Source organism: Bufo gargarizans, chromosome 2 (assembly GCF_014858855.1).
Source record: "Bufo gargarizans isolate SCDJY-AF-19 chromosome 2, ASM1485885v1, whole genome shotgun sequence".
Lineage (NCBI taxonomy): Eukaryota > Metazoa > Chordata > Amphibia > Anura > Bufonidae > Bufo > Bufo gargarizans.
Genome location: NC_058081.1, coordinates 498,744,876 through 498,765,374, shown reverse-complemented (window position 1 = coordinate 498,765,374; position 20,499 = coordinate 498,744,876). Strand labels below are relative to the sequence as shown.

The window sequence follows — 20,499 nt, the reverse complement described above, 5'->3', positions numbered from 1 at the left end:
TCATTTATCCAGTGCCTTACAGCTGATTAGCCCCTTTCTCCAAGCAGATGCTTGTTCTACCCTCTTGCCATCATGGTAAAAGCTACGCACTAACTGCTTTTCAGTTACACAGGAGCAGTAAGGAACAGTAGATGTTTCGGTAGTCCTGGCCTTTGTGGACTATTGGGTCGGCCACACTGTCATCTAGAAGTCGCAGTACTGACCACAACTTTAAAATTATGATTGGCACACATTATAGATCCTACAGTATGGATTATAAATAGAATGTTAGAACTACAGTGCAGACTGACATCTACACAAGCATCAGGTAAAATGGAAAACCACGGCTGCGCTTTCACTGGAAAGATGGTGAACAGGTTTAGTAATACCTGTGTATTTATAACTTTGGGGTGTAAAGCATGTCCTTCATCAGCTAATGCAACAAATCTGACAGCATTCTCTTGATTAGGGCACATTCAAATGACCGTATGTATTTTGCGGCCTGCAAAATGAGGAGCACCAAAAATACAGGTGCCGCTTTTTTTTTTTTTTTTTTTTGCGGATCCATTGTAACAATGCCTATTCTTGTCTGCAAAGTGGACAATAGGACGTTATATCTTTTTTGCAAGCTTAAAGGGGTTTTCCTATCACAGACAATCGGGGCATATCGCTAGGGTATGGCCCCATTGTCTGATGGGTGCAGGTCTGTCGGCCCCATAGAAATGAATGGGAGCGGTGGCTGCGCAAGCGTGGTGCACTGCCGCTCACTTCTATGGGGGGGAGGGCTTGGTGGTGGCCGGACTCTGGGAAAACCGGGGTCCTCCGGCTACTGCTCTCGATGTAAGGTGCGGGTCCCACCGCTGGGATCCGCACTATCAGATAATGGGGGCGTATCCTAGTGATGCCCCCATTGTCTGTGATAGGACTACCCCTTTAAGGATGCGGACACCACATGGTGTGCATTTTCTGCAGCCTCATTGAAATGAATAGGTCCGCATCTGATCCGGTAAAAATGCAGAATAGATGCAGACTAAAAATACGGTCGCGTGAATGGGGCTCAACACTGGGTTTTGAGAATGCGGTTAAATGGCAGGGTTATCCCGCAGTTGGTGAATTCTGGGGACGTCTGTGATGCTCCTAGTAATAAAGTGTAGGTTTCACAAAAAGTTTTTTACGGACTAAAATCAGAGTGCTTGTCACTGCCTTATGCCGCTAAGGCTACTTTCACACTAGCGTTCGGGCGGATCCGTTCTGAACGGATCCGCCCATAATAATGCAGACGGAGGCTCCGTTCAGAACGGATCCGTCTGCATTATATTAGCTAAAAAAAGCTAAGTGTGAAAATAGCCTGGGACGGATCCGTCCAGACTTTCAATGTAAAGTCAATGGGGGACGGATCCGCTTGAAGATTGAGCCACATTGTGGCATCTTCAAACGGATCCGTCCCCATTGACTTACATTGTAAGTCTGGACGGATCCGCACGCCTCCGCACGGCCAGGCGGACACCCGAACGCTGCAAGCAGCGTTCAGCTGTCCGCCTGTCCGTGCGGAGGCGAGCGGAGCGGAGGCTGAACGCCGCCAGACTGATGCAGTCTGAGCGGATCCGCCTCCATTCAGACTGCATCAGGGCTGGACGGCTGCGTTCGGGTCCGCTCGTGAGCTCCTTCAAACGGAGCTCACGAACGGAAACCCGAACGCTAGTGTGAAAGCAGCCTAAAGCTGCTCGGTGTCTGTGGAAAGCTTGGTGACACCCTCTTTTGGCTTCCATTAAATGGAGGTCTTCTACAGGTCATCTGAAAATCTCACATGAGGATATTTCTGGGGGATTATATCTCCCGGTATTTTGGGGTGCGGGAATCGAGGTGACAATTTAACGGTCGTCTTTACAGATGGTTGCTCTGTATTCATGGTAGAAGCGGCAGGAATGTGAGTGACGTCCCCGCAGCCTCCCCAGAATGAACTAATGAATTTCAAGAAATAATTAATGTCTTTCAGCTCTTCCTTTTTTGATTTTGCGATTAATCTCGTGGTGTTCAGGACGTGTCGCTGTCAATCTTACTTCAGCTTGTCTGTGGTTTTATCACCAATGTCCTTCAAATGCATAGAAATCCCGTTCTGGTTGTTTTTCTTCTCCCTTCAAAGCCTCGAGTAAAAAAAAAAAAAAAAAAAAAAAAAAAAAAAGTAATTAATTGCCTGTCGAATTATTTACAAAGTGGTAAAGCTTCAGAAATTCCAAGAGTCGATTCCCTTTAAAGATCAAGATGAGGAGGCTCGAAATCTGGCTCAGATCTTGTGGAAGGCCCTTCAGCTTTGTGCTGCTTTTTAAACCGCTTGCTAGGAGTAGTGTGATAAACATGTAGTTGTTTTTAGGGTTTTATTTCCCTCTTTCTTTTTCTTTTCATTGCATAGCAGCATTATGGGAGTGACAACCACTCTTCCAGCCGCTTTCTTTAGATATAATGCTACTGTCAACCAGTCATCCCTGCTCCACCACCCTAGAGAGATCTGTAGTTCCCTTACTGCCTGTGACATGCATGCGGACGCAGTTGGGTGCAGCCTCCTTCCTCTCCTGTGCCTGGGTAGGCCATCATGGAACTTGGTATACTGGCCATACCGTCTGGCTGCCAGTACAATGTCCTGCCTTTTAAAGCAACATAGTAACTTTTTAAAAGACTGGGTCTTATTTTAAAGTCCACTTGCATGGAGCTTCATTTTGAATTCTGCACCGACAGTCTTGTGCTGGCTTGTGTATTCCTTGTGAGGCTAATCATGTAGTGTAACTTAATCTTTGTAATTCAGTGTATCACACGAAGCGGTAAGACTAGTTTCACACTCGCGCTAAACTGTTCTGGTAGAGGAACAGCCTATTGGAGTTTATTGAATCCAGCATAGCGGTAAACATCTGAAGCACTGTATTTCCCGCGTTGGTGCCAAGACTCGGCCTAACAAATAGTGCTGCAAGCAGCGTTTTTTGTCTGGTCAAATCCTGGCACTAATGAAGGAAACGGGCTGGATCCTCACTAGGTTCCAGTATAGTCAATGGGCTCCGGTGGGGAAAGGTAGTATCCGGCTATGCCAAGTGCTGTTCCTCTACCGGAACAGATTAGCGCAATTGTGAAACTAGCCAACAATCCTTGAAAACCCTTCCTTTATACTTTCAATAAGATAAAATCTAACTTTTAGTGATATACAATAAAATATAACACCCCTAATAAAAATAAGAGATAATAATAGTTACAATAAATGCGGATAATAAATGCAGGATCTTTATAGGTGGGACCAAAACTCTAAGGTGATGACCTTTTCCTGTACGCAGTCGGGACTCTCCTTCCCTGTGCCTAAACCTATCCCTGCCGACAGGCAGAGCACCCGCCCCGACAGTGTGAAACTAGCCTAACTCAATGATTACTACTTCATGCTGCCTCAGACCCAGTGTCTGTCTGCTGCTGCTGCAAAGCCGACAACCCCTCCCTTTTTGTTGCATTTTTGCACCAGACTTGCTGGCTCTTTAGCCCAAAGCCCATGTACGTTTTACCCAACACACAGCCTATATGCAGCTGTACATAGCAGAACTGTGTGCTTTCCTGTTTGTTACATCCGAGAGCTGACATTAGATCTACGAGCACAATCAAAACCCTTTTGAGGTCTAAGAGAACACACAACTCTCTACCGCAAAACCAATTTCCCACCACAGTGTAAAATACTGCGGAAACTAATTACTGTTCTTTAAAAGCAATAAAACACTCAGGTCCCAGCGCAGGCACCAGAAAATAGCAACAGTGTTAACCACCGTTTTTATTTAATATTATATATATTTTTTATTTTATGCTCAAAGAGATTTCCTGTAACTCCATAAAAAACTAATATGTGGCTTCATTTACAGATATTGTATACAGCAGCGAGAGCGTGTAACAAATCCCAGTGCAAGCTTCTATTCTTTTTCCTAATATACAGCGTTTACTCGTTGAAAAAAAGCTGCTTAGTCCCGAATCCGCCGTCAATGGTTGCATTACAAATGGTTAATGAGCGCTGACTTAAAATACCGGGAGCTATTATAAAAAATGCCCTTCAAAGGTATAAATTGAGTTGGGGAAATACATCCGTCCCATAAAATGATATTTGTTTCATTGTCGCAGCTTCATAAAATTGGTTTGACGTTCATTTCAATGGAAAGCAGCCACTCATGCCCAGCCTGGTGTTTGTTGGCACAAGGGACCAAAAATATTTCCTCCTAAGAATCAGAGGTCGCACTCTCACTGATGTATGTTTTATGACACATCATAAAGGGCTTCTGTAGGAACCCCCCCCCCCCCCCCCCTGTATAATATAGATTTTAAAGGCTATGTCCACCTTCTGGATCTTCATGGCTGTCGGAGCTCTTTTATGTTTCTGATGCAGAGCTCAGGATTCCTTGTATAGACATTAAAAACCTGGTTTCCTACAGCCAACACTAGGGAAGCTTAAAGGGGGTTGCCTGCTTTGACGACCTAGACTCTGGATCGGCGGGTTTATGGAAGAAGCTGGGCTGAAATTAGAAGATGGGACTTATGGCTGAGATGTGGGTCCCAGAGGTGGAACATCATCAGAAAATGATGTCCTATCCTCTATAGAAATATCCCTGTAAATATTATTGTTTTAGGTAGCTTTTTTTTTTGGGGGGGGGTTTTATTTCCCCTTTTTTCTAAACTTGCTACTTCAGCTAAAGCTTCCTTTTCCGTGCTGATTAGGCTACTTTCACACTAGCGTTCGGGCGGATCCGTTCTGAACGGATCCGCCCATAATAATGCAGACGGAGGCTCCGTTCAGAACGGATCCGTCTGCATTATATTAGCTAAAAAAAGCTAAGTGTGAAAATAGCCTGGGACGGATCCGTCCAGACTTTCAATGTAAAGTCAATGGGGGACGGATCCGCTTGAAGATTGAGCCACATTGTGGCATCTTCAAACGGATCCGTCCCCATTGACTTACATTGTAAGTCTGGACGGATCCGCACGCCTCCGCACGGCCAGGCGGACACCCGAACGCTGCAAGCAGCGTTCAGCTGTCCGCCTGTCCGTGCGGAGGCGAGCGGAGCGGAGGCTGAACGCCGCCAGACTGATGCAGTCTGAGCGGATCCGCTCCATTCAGACTGCATCAGGGCTGGACGGCTGCGTTCGGGTCCGCTCGTGAGCTCCTTCAAACGGAGCTCACGAACGGAAACCCGAACGCTAGTGTGAAAGCAGCCTTACAAGGCTGCCTCAGTCGTCCTCGCTGCCTGTCTTATTCACTTTTCTCTGTTCTTGTTTCCGCAGGGAGCTGACAAGAACGTAAAAGGACCCGACGGACTGAGTGCCTTGGAATCCACAGACAACCAGTCTATTAAAGAACTGCTTCATTGATGGGACTGGAGCTTGTCTGCGACATTTGCCTCTCACTTCTGTCTTATTTTTCTGTTCTCTTATTTTAATTTTTTTTTCTTCTGCCAATTAATTCAACCATCTGAGGACACAAATTAATGACCGAGAGCAGCAGTCGCACAATGCTTAGCTTTTCGAAGATTGGCGAATGTACCACTGTCGCAAGCGGTGTTGGGCGTTTGGGCACAGCCCCATCATGGCAGTCATCTGTGGTTAAATATAGTACAATTATAAATTGCACATCCAAATGGATTGTGTGCACTGGGCCCATGAGGTTATGGGCTTTGAACCATGTTCTATAATGTTTAATAAAAAGTTTCACCCGGCGCAGTTTGAGGTTTTGTATATTTAGAGGATATCATTAACAACCCTCCCCAAAGCCATAAGCCATGTTTGATGCCCGATGCCGCTGGGCAGTTTATGCATTTTGTTCCGGTATGTGAGTGAAATGGGGCAAAATACAAATTGTACTGGAAATAATAAACCATCTGCCACCATATCACAGTTAAAATCCACATCCAATGCTGAATAAAGCCTCATTCACACGTCAGTGCTTTTCCATCAGTGATTGTGAGCCAAAACCAGGACTGGAGCCTCCACGGACAGAAGTTAAAAGGGAAAGATCTGCACCTGTTCTGTGTTTAGAGCTGCACCTGGTTTTGGCTGAAAATCACTGATGGAAAACACTGACCTGTGAATGAGGCATAACTTTTCTTTATTCATTGTGTATCGAGCTTCACGTTTTACCCACATGTCACATCCAAATCATTACATTTTATCCTCTTATTCTCAAAACCATCACTTTTTATCCTCCATTCGCATCCAACGCATCATATTTTAGCTTCCTGTCACATCCGAAAGATCCCAGTCACATATGGTAAGCAGAGCAGTAAACATCAAATCATGGCGAGTGCTAAGCTGTCTGACAACATTGGGCAGATAAACTGCACCGACACCCCAGTAGCGGTGTTAAAAAATATATATATAATTTTTTTTTTTTTTTTTACACTGCCACTTTGGATGTGACTTGGTATAGCTGAAACAGCTATTTCCTTCTTACTCATGAACCTTAGCTTTGTACTTCTTTTCCATTATTTTCCCCCTTTGCTTACACTGACATATTACTATTATCATGTGCATTAAAACTTTAGCGGTGACGCTTGTTAACTGCTTTTCATAGTGTATTTTTGTGGTTTGGGAGGGCTGAAAATGCATTAGGACTGTAGTAATTTACAGTATCTTACTATGGATAAATGATGCAAAATGTGGCACTTCTTTACCGTTTCTGTTTCTTGATATACAGGTAAAACTAGAAAAATTAGAACATCGTGCAAAAGTCCATTTATTTCAGTAATGCAAATGAAAAGGAATTGCATTAATGCATCATGAAAATTAGAATTTTGTGAAAAGGTTCAATATTCTGGGCTCATCGTGTCACACTCTAGTCAGCTAATTAACCCATACCCCCTGAGAAAAGGGGACCTCATAATTGTGACTTTGGGGTTTCATGAGCTGTAAACCATAATCATCCAAATTATAACAAATATCTCGCTTTGCATGTAATGAGTCTCATATATTAGTTTCACATTTTAAGTTGCATTACTGAAATAAATGAACTTTGCATGATATTCTAATTTTTCGAGTTTCACCTGTATGACCCTTAAAATTCATGGAATGTACCATTTTATGCAAGCTATGGAATATCAATTCCATTTTAGGTAACTAGCGCCTAGTCCTGGCAGTACCCATTATGCCCTGCCTACCAGAGTAATTTAAGTTTATTTTAAGGGGATTTTCCGGGTGTTTTAATTTTGATGAGCCATCTTTGATGAGCCACCGATAACTGGTCGGTTGGGGTCTGAACAGGAGACGAGCTCCAGGGGGGCCCCACAGCTTCATCCATTGAACAGCGGCTGTGCTTGGTATTACACCTCAGCCCCATTTACCTGAATGGGACAGAGCTGCGTCTAGGCCATGTGACCAATGAATGTGATGTCGCTGGCCTCAGAAGAGGTTGGGTCACTTACAAAGTGCCAACAGAGTCTTTAAACAGCTGATCTGGGGGAGGGGGCAGTAGTCGGACTCCCACGATTACATATTTATGACCTTTTAAAACACCCAGAGAACCTGTTGCACAGGGAGATTAGAGGCAACCTAGTTGGCACAGTTGCAGTATCCTCAGCCAATCACAAGCCAAGAAATGTTTTAAAGAGGACCGGTCACCTTTTTTCTTTGATATGATGTAAACCTGGTAGAGTGCTCAGGTCTTGTAATCAGATTGGTTTATGCACATTAAGCGGGCATGAGGTCAAGGCAGGGAAGGGTCTTGTGATACCTGCTGAATTCTCATTTATGTGCTGTAGAATTAGTGGGTCTTTCTTTCCGTTTGCCTTTAGGTTTCCTTCTCTAGACCTCCTTGAAAAATGTGGTATACCCTTCTGTAAAATGTGGTATACCCTTTTGTAAATGGTGACCAGTCCCCTTTAAATTGAGGTTTTTTTTCCCCCCACTTCCCAATGTTAACACACACTCAACAGAGCTGCTATTGATTTTAAAGTTTCAGCAGCCAAATTTTACGGAAGCCAATGACCATACCTTGGAACGTCTCTGCCTCCTTTCCACCGAAGCACTTTTTACAATCCATTAACTGTGGCAGTAATAACTATTTGTGTTCATGTCATTGACTTTCGCAGATTTCCCTAAAACCAGCAATATTTTTGACCATTCCCGTCACTCCGAGGAAATTTGCTCTTCTAAATGGCACTTATTTTCTGTAGCTCTAGAAACTTGGCTGCTACCTCCCTACCCTGCGAATGACTCTTATGTTTTTTGTTTTTGTTTTTTTTTCCTTCTATTTCTGACATTCATTGGATGTTGCTTATAAGTGATGAATGTATTATGTGCATGCGGACCCCCTATGAATGCTTGGGGCCCATCATCAACATGTTGCTGGATTTACCCAGCACCAGGGTCGTTCATATCTGAGGCCTTATAAATCAGACCCCATGAAAAGCATCCTAGTAAGAGACTGGATTCAAGAGTTAGAGCTTTCTTTTTTCCCTTCTTTTTGCTTTGCGTGCTTTAATTCAATAACTTATGTTTTCTTTTTAAATCTTTGCAGGCGCTTTTCTCTCTGTTTTTATTCTGTTTGTAAAACTTTTACTTTCACCTGGAAGTTTACTCCAAAGGAAAAAAGTACAATAAATGTTAATAACTCTTTCTGCTTCTTATTTATGGCAGGTTTGTCTTGTTTGAAATTTTGAACAACTAAGAAGAGTTAGGTCTTTTTTATTTTTTATTTTATTTCAATTGGGATTCATAAGTTGCCACTACTGCCCATGTGGTAGTCTAGTACTGCAGCTCGGCCTCACTGATATGAATACGGCTGATCTGCGTTAGCAGCCAGATGGATAAAAGTGGTTCTTGCTGGAAGGCTAAAAGCCAACCCTTTTTATTGAGCCTCTATACATTTGTCAGCAGATCCCTATTCTTTTAGTGCAGGGCTGCTCAACTTGCGGCCCTCCAGCTGTTGCAAAACTACAACTTCCAGCATGCTCAGACAGCCTACATAAGGGCATGGTGGGAGTTGGAGTTTTACAACCGCTTGGAGGGCTGCAGGTTGAGTATCCCTGTTTTAGTGGGATCCATCAACTATTTAATGTATCTGAGGGTAAGCTCCAGTCTTTGCAGGATTCATAGCGGCCATGTTCTTGACACAAAGAGCCCTGTTTCCCCTCATATAGCCAAATCTGTCATCAGTTTTATGCTTAAACTGCTGACCGTGACCCTGATAAACGCTAAATCACTTAAGCCACATTCACACGACTGGGCTAAACCTTGTCCACTTGACTGCGCAGACGCTTGCTCTGCAGTGGAGGGAACTGGAAGGACCTGACACTCCCAGTGCACTGGCACTTAAATGGATCCCCAAGATCGGGAGTGGAAGCCCATAGAAATACTATGGAGCGCTTCCGTGAGATTTTGGTCCGTGCCTCTGCACCGCAAAAATATAAATATAAAAAAAAATTGCGGTGCAGACTGAATCTTGCAGATCACGGACCCATTCAAGTGACTACTGCGGTCCGCAGCACAGGGGGCACCTGTTACTTGTATTTACCTAATTTTCTCAAAATCCCCACTGAGCAGCTGCAGCACGAGCTGAGCGCCAAAGTCTGCTCAATACAGTGCAGGAACACAGGTTAATAAGCTACCAGCTCTTCCTGCCTGTGTATACGAGGATAACTCGTCAATCATAAGCAGGGTGCGGGGAAAGCCTAGAGAAGGCATGCTCAACCTGCTGCCCTCCAGCTGTTGCAAAACTATAACTCCCAGCATGCCCCAACAGCCTACAGCAGGGCATCGTGGGAGTTGTAGTTTTACAACAGCTGGAGGGCCGCAGTTTGAGGATGCCTGGCCTAGAGACTCATGAATATGAGGACTCCCTGGCTGCCTCAGCTGAGCAGACTCCAGCGCTATGCTGGTGCTGAAACTAATTAATCTTTATTTATTTTTATTTTTTTAAAGCAACTGGGTAAATGCAAGTAATTGACCCAGCGTTTTAATCAGGGTCTTTGTAACTATTTTATTCTGCCTTCAGATAGGACTGCATAAAACTGTTGACAGTTTTAAAATGATAAAATTCTGGCTAACAGCAGCCGCCACTATACCTGCGTATAGAAATATACAGCTGTCTTTACAGTATGTGTACTTGGCTAAAACCTGCAACTGATTCTGCACCGGAAAATGAGCGTTATCAGCTGCTAAATCCACAACCAAAACTCCACCTTGTGCACAGTGTAAAATTGTTTTTTTGATTTTTAGTAGCAGTTTTGAAAAAAGTGACCTGTTACTACTTAGATGCAGATTTGATTGTGGATTTCAGGCATCAGTTGGGAAGTAGAGAAACCTCAACCAAATTTGAAATCTGCCACCAAAAACGACTGGTTTTCAGCTAGTAATCTGCTACTGATCTGTTACTGATATTTCTGCCTCTGATTTTGCCATGTGCCCTTAGCTTCAAACTTTAATGATAAATCTGTCTACAGTGAGGTCCCCAAGTATGCAGCCCACCTCTAATTGCGGACCACACTATTTGAAACAAATAGCATGTACAGATGCAGTGTGACACATGTAGATCCTGCTGCTGGAGCCGCATCTTGTATGGGTAGCTATATATAATGGATAATTCAAAGGGTTTGTGCAGGAGTATAACCCCTTCCTACCCTGTGCAGTAACACTTAACAATATATTGCTGGTTGCTCCTATGAACAGCTGTACTTATACAGAGCTATGCCCGTACCCTCACTTGCAGTACACTGAACAAAAATATAAACGCAACACTTTCGGTTTTCGCTCCCATTTTGCATGAGCTGAACTCAAAGATCTGAAACATTTTCTACATACACAAAAGACCCATTACTCTCAAATATTGTTCACAAATCTGTCTAAATCTGTGTTAGTGAGCACTTCTCCTTTGCCGAGATAATCCATCCCACCATCAAGGTGCTGATTAGACGGCATGAATATTGCACAGGTGTGCCTTAGACTGCTCACAATAAAAGGTCACTCTGAAATGTGCAGTTTAATCACACAGCACAATGTCACAACTTTTGGGGGAGCGTACAATTGGCATGCTGACTGTAGGAATGTCTACCAGAGCTGTTGTCCTGTTCAGTTAATGTTCATTTCTCTACCATAAGCCGTCTCCAAAGGCGTTTCAGAAAATTTGGCAGTACATTCAACCGGCCTCACAAACGGAGACCACGTGTAACTAGACCAGGACCTCCACATCCATGATTGTCTGAGACCAGCCACTCGGACAGCTGCAGCAACAATCTGTTTGCATAACCAAAGAATTTCTGCACCATCTCAGGGAAGCTCATCTGCATGCTCATAATCCTCATCTGAGTCTGGACCTGACTAGTTCGTCGTCTTAACCGACTTGAGTGGGCAAATGCTCACATTCAATGGCATCTGGCACGTTGGAGAAGCGTTCTGTTCACGGATGAGTCCTGGTTTTCACTGTTCAGGGCAGATGGCAGACAGTGTGTGTGGCGTCATGTGGGTGAGCAGTTTGCTGCCGTCAACGTTGTGGATCGAGTGGCCCATGGTGGCGGTGGGGTTATGGTATGGTCAGACGTATGTTATGGACAACGAACACAGGTGCATTTTATTGATGGCATTTTGAATGCACAGAGATACCATGACGAGATCCTGAGGCCCATTGTTGTGCCATTCACCCACGACCATCACCTCATGTTGCAGCATGATAATGCACAGCCCCATATTGCAAGGATCTGTACACAATTCCTGGAAGCTGAAAACATCCCAATTCTTGCATGGTCAGCACACTCACCGGACATGTCACCCATTGAGCATGTTTGGGATGCTCTAGATCGGCGTATACGACAGCGTGTTCCAGTTCCTGCCAATATTCTGCAACTTCACACAGCTATTGAAGAGCAGTGGACAAACATTTCACAGGCCACAATCAACGACCTGATTAACTCTATGCGACAGAGATGTGTTGCACTGCATGAGGCAAATGGTGGCCACACCAGATACTGACTGGTTTTCTGACTCACCCCCAGTAAGGCAAAACAGTTCACATTTCAGAAGTGTCCTTTTATTGTGGGCAGTTTAAGGCACACCTGTGCAATATTCATGTTGTCTAATCAGCACCTTGCTATGCCACACCTGTGAGGTGGGATGGATTATCTCGGCAAAGGAGAAGTGCTCACTAACACAGATTTAGACAGATTTGTGAACAATATTTGAGAGTAATGGGTCTTTTGTGTATGTAGAAAATGTTTCAGATCTTTGAGTTCAGCTCATGCAAAATGGGAGCAAAACCGAAAGTGTCGCGTTTATATTTTTGTTCAGTGTATATTGTACAGCTGAAACCTGCTCTATTGGCCAGGATCAGAAATAACTCCAATCTCAGCCATGTATACTCTTAAAGGATAACTGTCACACTTAGACCCTAATTTCAATTTTCACATATGTAGTTACTAATAACATGATATTCCAGAATCAGTTACTATTAGACTGACTTACCCCATATTAAATAAGATTCAGCCCTTAGCAACCAGTCTGCATAAAACTGCAATTTTACTATTCAGTTAAGATGGCCGCCACTGCCCTTCCCCTGAGGCTAATCCTGCCTGCCCTCACTAGCCAGTAATAATAGCCCCCCAAAAGTGTCAGTAACCAGAGCCCTCCCCCTAAAGGGTTAATCTTCTGCAGCACAAAGGGGTCCTCTTACCACATGTTGCTTTCATTTATACACTGAGCAGACGGCAGATCTCCCTTCCCTGCTCTGCGCTGCTCCAACTCTGCATTGTCCTAGTCTGCTGAGTGAGGGAGCGTCTGCCAAGCGCAGGGACAGGGAGAAGTGCACACAGCCCAGGCACTGTTATCAGCTGCTGGGAAGGACCTGGCTTTAATCATTTACTTACAGTCCCTGGCTGTCAGTAATGTGACCCTACAGACTGCATGCTTCTGCATGCTCCGTCCTTCAACAGATAGACGGACCATGCATAGCAACCTGATTTTAAGCACAGGTAAAAGTAGGCAGCAGGGCCGGACTGGGACAAAAAATAGGCCCGGGCATTTTTGACTGAGCAGCCCAATCACATGACACCCAACAGGCCCCACCCCCTTGCAGTCTAGGGGTGGAGCCAAAACCGGAAGCACAATTGACTTTGTTTTCCGACTTGCATAACAGGAACCAGATGGATCTGTTTTGATTCCCATAGACTTTTATGAGGACGGAGAGCAAACTGAAAGCCTCTTGCAGAGTCTGCACTGTACAAGAGAGAGATAGCAGTGGCTGTGAAGGGAAAAGTTCCAGAGCGCAATGACTGCCCCAGAGCCTTTCTGCTGCCTGACCAACCGTATGCTGCCACAGCACCAGCCCAGCCTGCAGGACATCAGAGAGGCCTGGGGTCCACATTATAGCACCACTACATTTACTTACTACATTTATAATAAAACAATTTACTTACAAAAGAAGCTATTAAGTTGTCTGCTTTGCCGTCCTCTGCTTGCTTCCACTGATTATTTGCCCTCCTTTCTGTCTCTCCTCGCAGGCGCACTGTTATGGGGGATCTGTGGATGACACACTGTTATGGGCATCAGTGGATGACACACTGTTATGGGCATCAGTGGATGACACACTGTTATGGGCATCAGTGGATGACACACGGTTATGGGGGCATCTGTGGATGACACTGTTATGGGCATCAGTGGATGACGCACTGTTATGGGCATCAGTGGATGACGCACTGTTATGGGCATCAGTGGATGACGCACTGTTATGGGCATCAGTGGATGACGCACTGTTATGGGCATCAGTGGATGACGCACTGTTATGGGCATCAGTGGATGACCCACTGTTATGGGCATCAGTGGATGACGCACTGTTATGGGCATCTGTGGATGACGCACTGTTATGGGCATCTGTGGATGACGCACTGTTATGGGCATCTGTGGATGATGCACTGTTATGGGCATCTGTGGATGATGCACTGTTATGGGGGCATCTGTGGATGACACTGTTATGGGCATCAGTGGATGACGCACGGTTATGGGGGCATCAGTGGATGACGCACGGTTATGGGGCATCAGTGGATGACGCACGGTTATGGGGGCATCAGTGGATGACGCACGGTTATGGGGGCATCTGTGGATGACACTGTTATGGGCATCAATGGATGACGCACTGTTATGGGCATCAGTGGATGACACACGGTTATGGGGGCATCTGTGGATGACACTGTTATGGGCATCAGTGGATGACGCACTGTTATGGGCATCAGTGGATGACGCACTGTTATGGGCATCAGTGGATGACGCACTGTTATGGGCATCAGTGGATGACGCACTGTTATGGGCATCAGTGGATGACGCACTGTTATGGGCATCTGTGGATGACGCACTGTTATGGGGCATCTGTGGATGACACTGTTTCTGTGGATGACACTGTTATGGGGACATCTGTGGATGACGCACTGTTATGGGGGATCTGTGGATGACACACTGGTATGGGCATCTGTGGATGACACTGGCATGGTGGCATCTGTGTGGATTGTGGAATGATGGAATCTGACACAGATACCGGGGGGGGGGCATCTGTGGATGACACTGTTATGGGTGGCCGGGGGGATCTGTGGATGACACACATATATGGCAGCGCAAGCATCTTGTGCTATATAAATGTGTCATCATCCACATATCACATCTCCCCCCCCCCCATAACAGTGTCCCTCCCTATTGTAAGACGTCTGTTCCTTATGTAAGTGAGCTATTGAGCTTGTAAATAAACTTGTGCAAAGTATATGAGTAGTTAGTAACTAAACTACTCATATACTTTGCAGTTTGCACAAGTTTATTTACAAGCTCAATAGCTCTCTCACTTACATAAAGTTACTATCTAATAATCTATCACTATCATCACTAACTTACCAAAGCCAGTTGGGCACTAGTACTGGGGCAGGCGGGCAGGCAGAAGCTGGTGGGCTGGTGCGGTGGTGGCTCCAGTTCAGTCCCGCTCTTCAACATTCAAACTAGGCGGCCGCGTAGCGTAACGTGCCGTCACTCACTACGTCACGTCGCACGCTCCTCCCTCTTTATTAATGAAGGCGGAGCAGGCGCGTGACGTCTGAGTGACGTTACGCTGCCGGCCGCCGGAAGATGGAGTCACAGAGGCCGGGCACAGGAGGCGGAGCAGTGGGGGTGGACTCACACAGTGAGTAAGTATGAGTGTGCGGCCGGGGCTGGCAGGAGGCGGAGCACAGGGAGGGGTGTGATTAGGCCATACCGGCACACCCACTCGAGCCCTGAGGCGGCCCGGCCCTGATCAGACAGATTATTAAGATGTGCGGCCGGGGCTGGCAGGAGGCGGAGCACAGACAGACAGGGGTGTGATTAGGCACACCCACTCGAGCCCTGAGGCGGCCCGGCCCACCGGGCAAATGCCCGGTCTGCCCTATGGCCAGTCCGGCCCTGGTAGGCAGTACAGGGAACAAAACTGTAGAATTACGGGGTAATTGAATACACAGTGAAAAGTTTAAATAGGGCCACCAAGGAGATATTAATCACCACAATCCAATACTCAAAAAAATAAAAATAAAATGACAGTTATACTTTAATTGCCATGTTCAATAGTGACCTCTGCACCTCAGTGGTTTTACACGGGCTGAGAATCAGTTCAATTATCGGGAAGGAGCACATATTTTGGGTACTTGCATACGTTGCAGATTACACAGGTTTTTTTCCGTGTAGAAAAATCATGGCATGATATAGTACCAGCAAAGTATACGAGAGATTAGACTAATCTCACTTTTTTTTCGCACTGAAATCTGCACAACAACTTTGATTTTCTGTTTATGTTTATGTAACCCAGCGACGTACTAGTACGGTGATGGCCGGGTCTTTAAAGATGGCGCCTGCTGTTTCATACAGCAGACCCCCGTGGCTCATGTCTACAACTGGCGATAATGCCGGCCGCGGACATTTTAGGCTACTTTCACACTAGCATTTTCAATTCCGCTATTGAGATCCATCATAGGATCTCAATAGTGGAAGAAAACGCTTCAGTTTTGTCCCCATTCATTGTCAACGGGGACAAAACTAAACGAAACGGAATGCTTCAAAATGCATTCCGTTCCGTTTGGCTGCGTCCCTGTCACGGACAGAATAACGCTGCAAGCAGCTTTTTTTCTGTCCGCGATGTGATGCAGAGCAAGATGAATCTGTTTTCTCTTACACAATAGAAAACTGATCCGTCCCCCGTTGACTCATGGCTATATAAGACACAGGCTGTATATGGCTATATAAAACACAGTACAAACGGATCCGTTCATGACGGATGCATACAGTTGTATTATTGTAACGGAAGCGTTTTTGCAGATCCATGACGGATCTAAAAAAACGCTAGTGTGAAAGTAGCCTAACACTTCAGATGCAATGATCAAATCTGATCATGGCATTTGAGCATTTGTAAACCCGGAAGCGAATGACGGGAGGCTGCTGCATAGCGTTTCCTATGGAGCCCCTGTCTGTAGTACTAATGCATTGAGGTATATGAGAATAGCAATCTAACGCTTGCTTGTTATAGTTTCCTATGGAAACTGAAAAAAGTGTAAAACAAATAGTTTTTAAAAATTTAAAAATTTAAAAAATATAAAAATTCAAATCACCCTCCTTTCCTCAAAAAAATAAAAAATAAATACACACCATGGGTATCGCCACGTGCGAAAACACCCGTAATATAAAAATATTTTCCCCATACGGCAAATGTCCGAATTGCCATTTTTGGTCGCTTCATTTCCCACAATAAATTAAATAAAAAGTGATCAAAAAGTCTTGACGCACACCAGAATGGTATCAATGAAAAGTACAGATCGCACCGCAAAAAATAAACACACAGGGGTGAGAATGTGGCGATGAAAAAATAAAACATGTTTTTATTATTTTATCAGTATCAAAACGCAAGAAAAACTACACATATAAGGTATTGCTGGATTGTATTGACCTGCAGAATAAAAGTATTATCGCACATTGAATGTCGTAAATAAAAAAAAACTGTAAAACTGTAGTGGAATTGCTTTTTTCCAATTCCACCCCATTTGGAATTTGTTTTCTGCTTTTCACTACACGAGAGGGGGTATTGGCCATAGACCCTACAGGGAAATTTCCCGGTGGGCCGATGCCCCAGGGGGCCACTAGGGTTGCCACCCAAAATATGTCTCACCGGCAAAGCCGGTATTTTAGTGTGGTGCTTGTAATTTTATTTTTTACCGGCAACATTAATTGCCATTATATTTTCCTACAAGGACTACTACTAATGAGCGCTTCCATTTTGGAACGCTCATTAATGCAGCCTTTAACCCCCACTTGTGTTAATAAAAAAAAAAAAACAACACTCACCTCATCCATTTGCTCGAGATGTGGGGAACGCTCACTGCTGACTGGATGTGCAGGACAGGACCTGCATGACATCATCACGCTGGAGGTCCTATCCTCCAGTCAGCAGCGAGTGTCACCGCAGCGCGAGCAAATGGAGGTGATGAGTGCTTTTTTGGGGGCAGAAGCAGAGAAGGGGGCACTAATGGGGTGGGTATTCTTACAAGGGGCACTAATGGGGGTCATTATTCTTACTGGGGTGCACTAATGGGGGCATTATTTTTACTGGGGGGCACTAATGGAATTATTCTTACTGAGGGGTACTAATGGGGCATTATTCTTACATGAGAGCACTAATGGGGGCATTATTCTTACTGGGGGGCACTAATGGGACCATAACTATTACTAGGGGGCACTAATAGGGGCATTAATATTACTGGGGGCATTATTAATAATGGGGGATGCTAATGGGGGCATTACTATTACTGGGGGTACTAATGGGGCATTACTATTACTGGGGTACTAATGGGGGCATTATTAATGTTGGGGGGCACTAATGGGGGCATTAATTCTGGGCGGCACTAATGATGGCATTAATATTATTGGGAGCCACAGTATGACAGCGACTTAACACCCTGTGTTAAGCCATGCCCCACAACCACATCCCCTTTGGTGTGAGAATCAGGTACTAGACTAGAGCAGGAAGGGGCATTGCCGATCATTGTGATCTGCATACACTGTGCTTATTGAGTGCTATGTGTACAGCGATGGGGAAGGCAGGAATGGTAAAACATCTTTACCTTCTGAATGAGGAGCCCAGCTCTCACTGACAATGGGCTCCTCGCTCCTGCTGCTGCACAATCACTGTGCAGCTGCTAACTCTTCAAGGAAATGTCCTTGCAGAGTTATACGCAGACCAGAGTGGCGCATATATTATTTGGGATGACCACAAATGTTTAATGGATTTTAATTGGTTTGATTTTGAGAAACTGCGCCACTCTTGTCTCCAAGTTAAGACTGGTATTGCAGCTCAGCCCTATTCAGTTGTAATACCAGACAACGGTGGTGCAATTTATAGGAAGCAAGAAAGTTGTTCATAACCTGAAAGACTATTTTAATGGTTGTCACTAGGGATGAGCGAATTTCATATTTTTGAAATTCGTTTTCGGTTCGCGTTGTGGTATAATGTGAATAGCGTTATGGATTCCGTTTCCACGGACCATAACGGAATGCCTTTAGAGGCATTCCGTTATGCATTCCGTCATAGAATTGCGTTATGGTCCGTGGTAACGGAATCCATAACGCAATTCACATTATATCACAAAACGAAAACGAATTTCAAAATATGAAATTCGCTCATCTCTAGCTGATGCAGCTTGACAGAAGGGTCAAGTCAAAGACTTACGGTATATTTGTTGAAGATGTATTATGGGGTGTAGTGTTCTTTGAGAACCTCCGAAACGTGTTACACTATTGACGTCAATTACGGCAGCACCTTTCGATGGTAGGATTATAGCAGATGGGTAACCTGCCATGAATCTCGCCCCTACAGAGGATTTCCTGGAAACTGACATGTAAGAAAACTAACGTGGTAATTGCATTTTGTTTGCGTATTGTAGGATTGATCTGATTCCATAGATTTTCTTTATCTTTGCCGGGCCTTTAGTGAAAATCCCCCTTTCTTTATTCTTGTCTAAATGGAATTGAAGTGTCATGAGTGTGTCTCGTTGGCAGTACTGCAGTGAAACCTCACAGTCTTTGAATAGAAGGTGTAAATTGCATACTGATGAGGTATCTGGAGATCTTGGTTTTGTGGAGCAGCTACCACTCCCATGTTTGATGAGATAAGGAACCAGGTAATAGGTAAAATGCTCTAGACATTGGGCGGAAAGCTTCTTGTGTGTGATGCTGGGGGGCTGTTCACACCTGTCAGGTCCATTACTGTTGTCTTTTTGACATTCGGATGCAGGTATTATCCTACTGAATAAAATGGGCCCAAATGCATTGTCAAAAGGACTTCAGTGTTTTAAAATTCACAATTTTCAAGAACTCCGATTACCGACAGAACCAGAAGATGAAAACCGGAACAGACCTAATCAGGGGTGGGATTCAAATTTTTAACAACAGATTCCCTACTCAACGACGGACACGCAGTGTCATGACTCATGTTTACATATACATACACCATGTATATGCAAAACACATACATATAAATACACTATATACATAGTACACATACATAACTACACCATATATACACTACACACACATAAGGAGCTAAACTAACTATGGAATGGAAGCGCTCATCTCCAGCTGGCGCTGTAATTTTAACAACCGGATCTGGAGAACCTGAGGGAACTGGCTGAATCCCATGCCTGGACCTAATACATCTCACAGCTAAGGCCTCATTGACATCTGTGTTGGAGGCTCCATTAGGAACTTCTGTCAGATTCCATAAAAATGCTAGGCATGCTGCGTTATTTTGTCGGAAACAATGAGGGAACCACATCGTAGTTAATGGGGTCTTTCAGGCGCTATTGGTGTCCCTTATAAGACTGATCTGGGACTGCCAATATCTGCGTGGTTCTGCTCCTATGAGTGAGATAAACAACCGAAATAAGCAATGCAGATGTGAATGAAGCCTAATAATCACATTGTAACAAATTATCAGGACAAGAGAGAGATTTGAAGTGGTTTACCCTGATTTCAATTGTAGCAAACCTGTACCTGTGAGAAGTACAAGGACTGTACGGTATATATCTTAGATACAGTATCATGGGCAGGCATACAGTACCATATACAGTATTTGAGACATAAAGCTGTCCAGTTGGTATTCGGGCCCACTCAAACAGTAAAATAACTGCTTATTAGACACATGCAAGACACTACACTGTTATTTCCATGGACGTCCATTACTGGCAAATTGGTGCACCAGTCCAGTGAGGGACTTCCCACACAAGGGCCCTTTGTGCACCCCTACGCTGTATATCTCCATACACACAATAGCATTCCAATAAGGGCTGGTGGACATCTACACAGGGCCATCTTTAACGAGGGGCAAAAGGGGTAGCTTCCCCGGGCCCAGTTGCCCCTGCGCTGATGGCTGGGGGGCTGAGATATGAGGCTGGGGGGATGATGTATGAGGCTGGGGGGCTGATACATGAGGCTGGGGGGGCTGATATATGGCATTGGGGGGCTTATATATGAGGCTGGGGG

General features: G+C 44.8%; 1 protein-coding gene across 1 annotated transcript in view; it reads left to right on the top strand.

Annotated features, from left to right (window-relative positions):
• MTPN (myotrophin) overlaps positions 1–8,593 on the top strand; it is a 42,650-nt gene extending 34,057 nt beyond the window's left edge. Inside the window, exon 4 of the mRNA XM_044281232.1 lies at positions 5,272–8,593. Within this exon, the coding sequence (XP_044137167.1) occupies positions 5,272–5,358 (87 nt within the window). The 3' untranslated portion in view covers positions 5,359–8,593. The remainder of the gene's footprint in view (positions 1–5,271) is intronic.
• Positions 8,594–20,499: the final 11,906 nt, after the last annotated feature.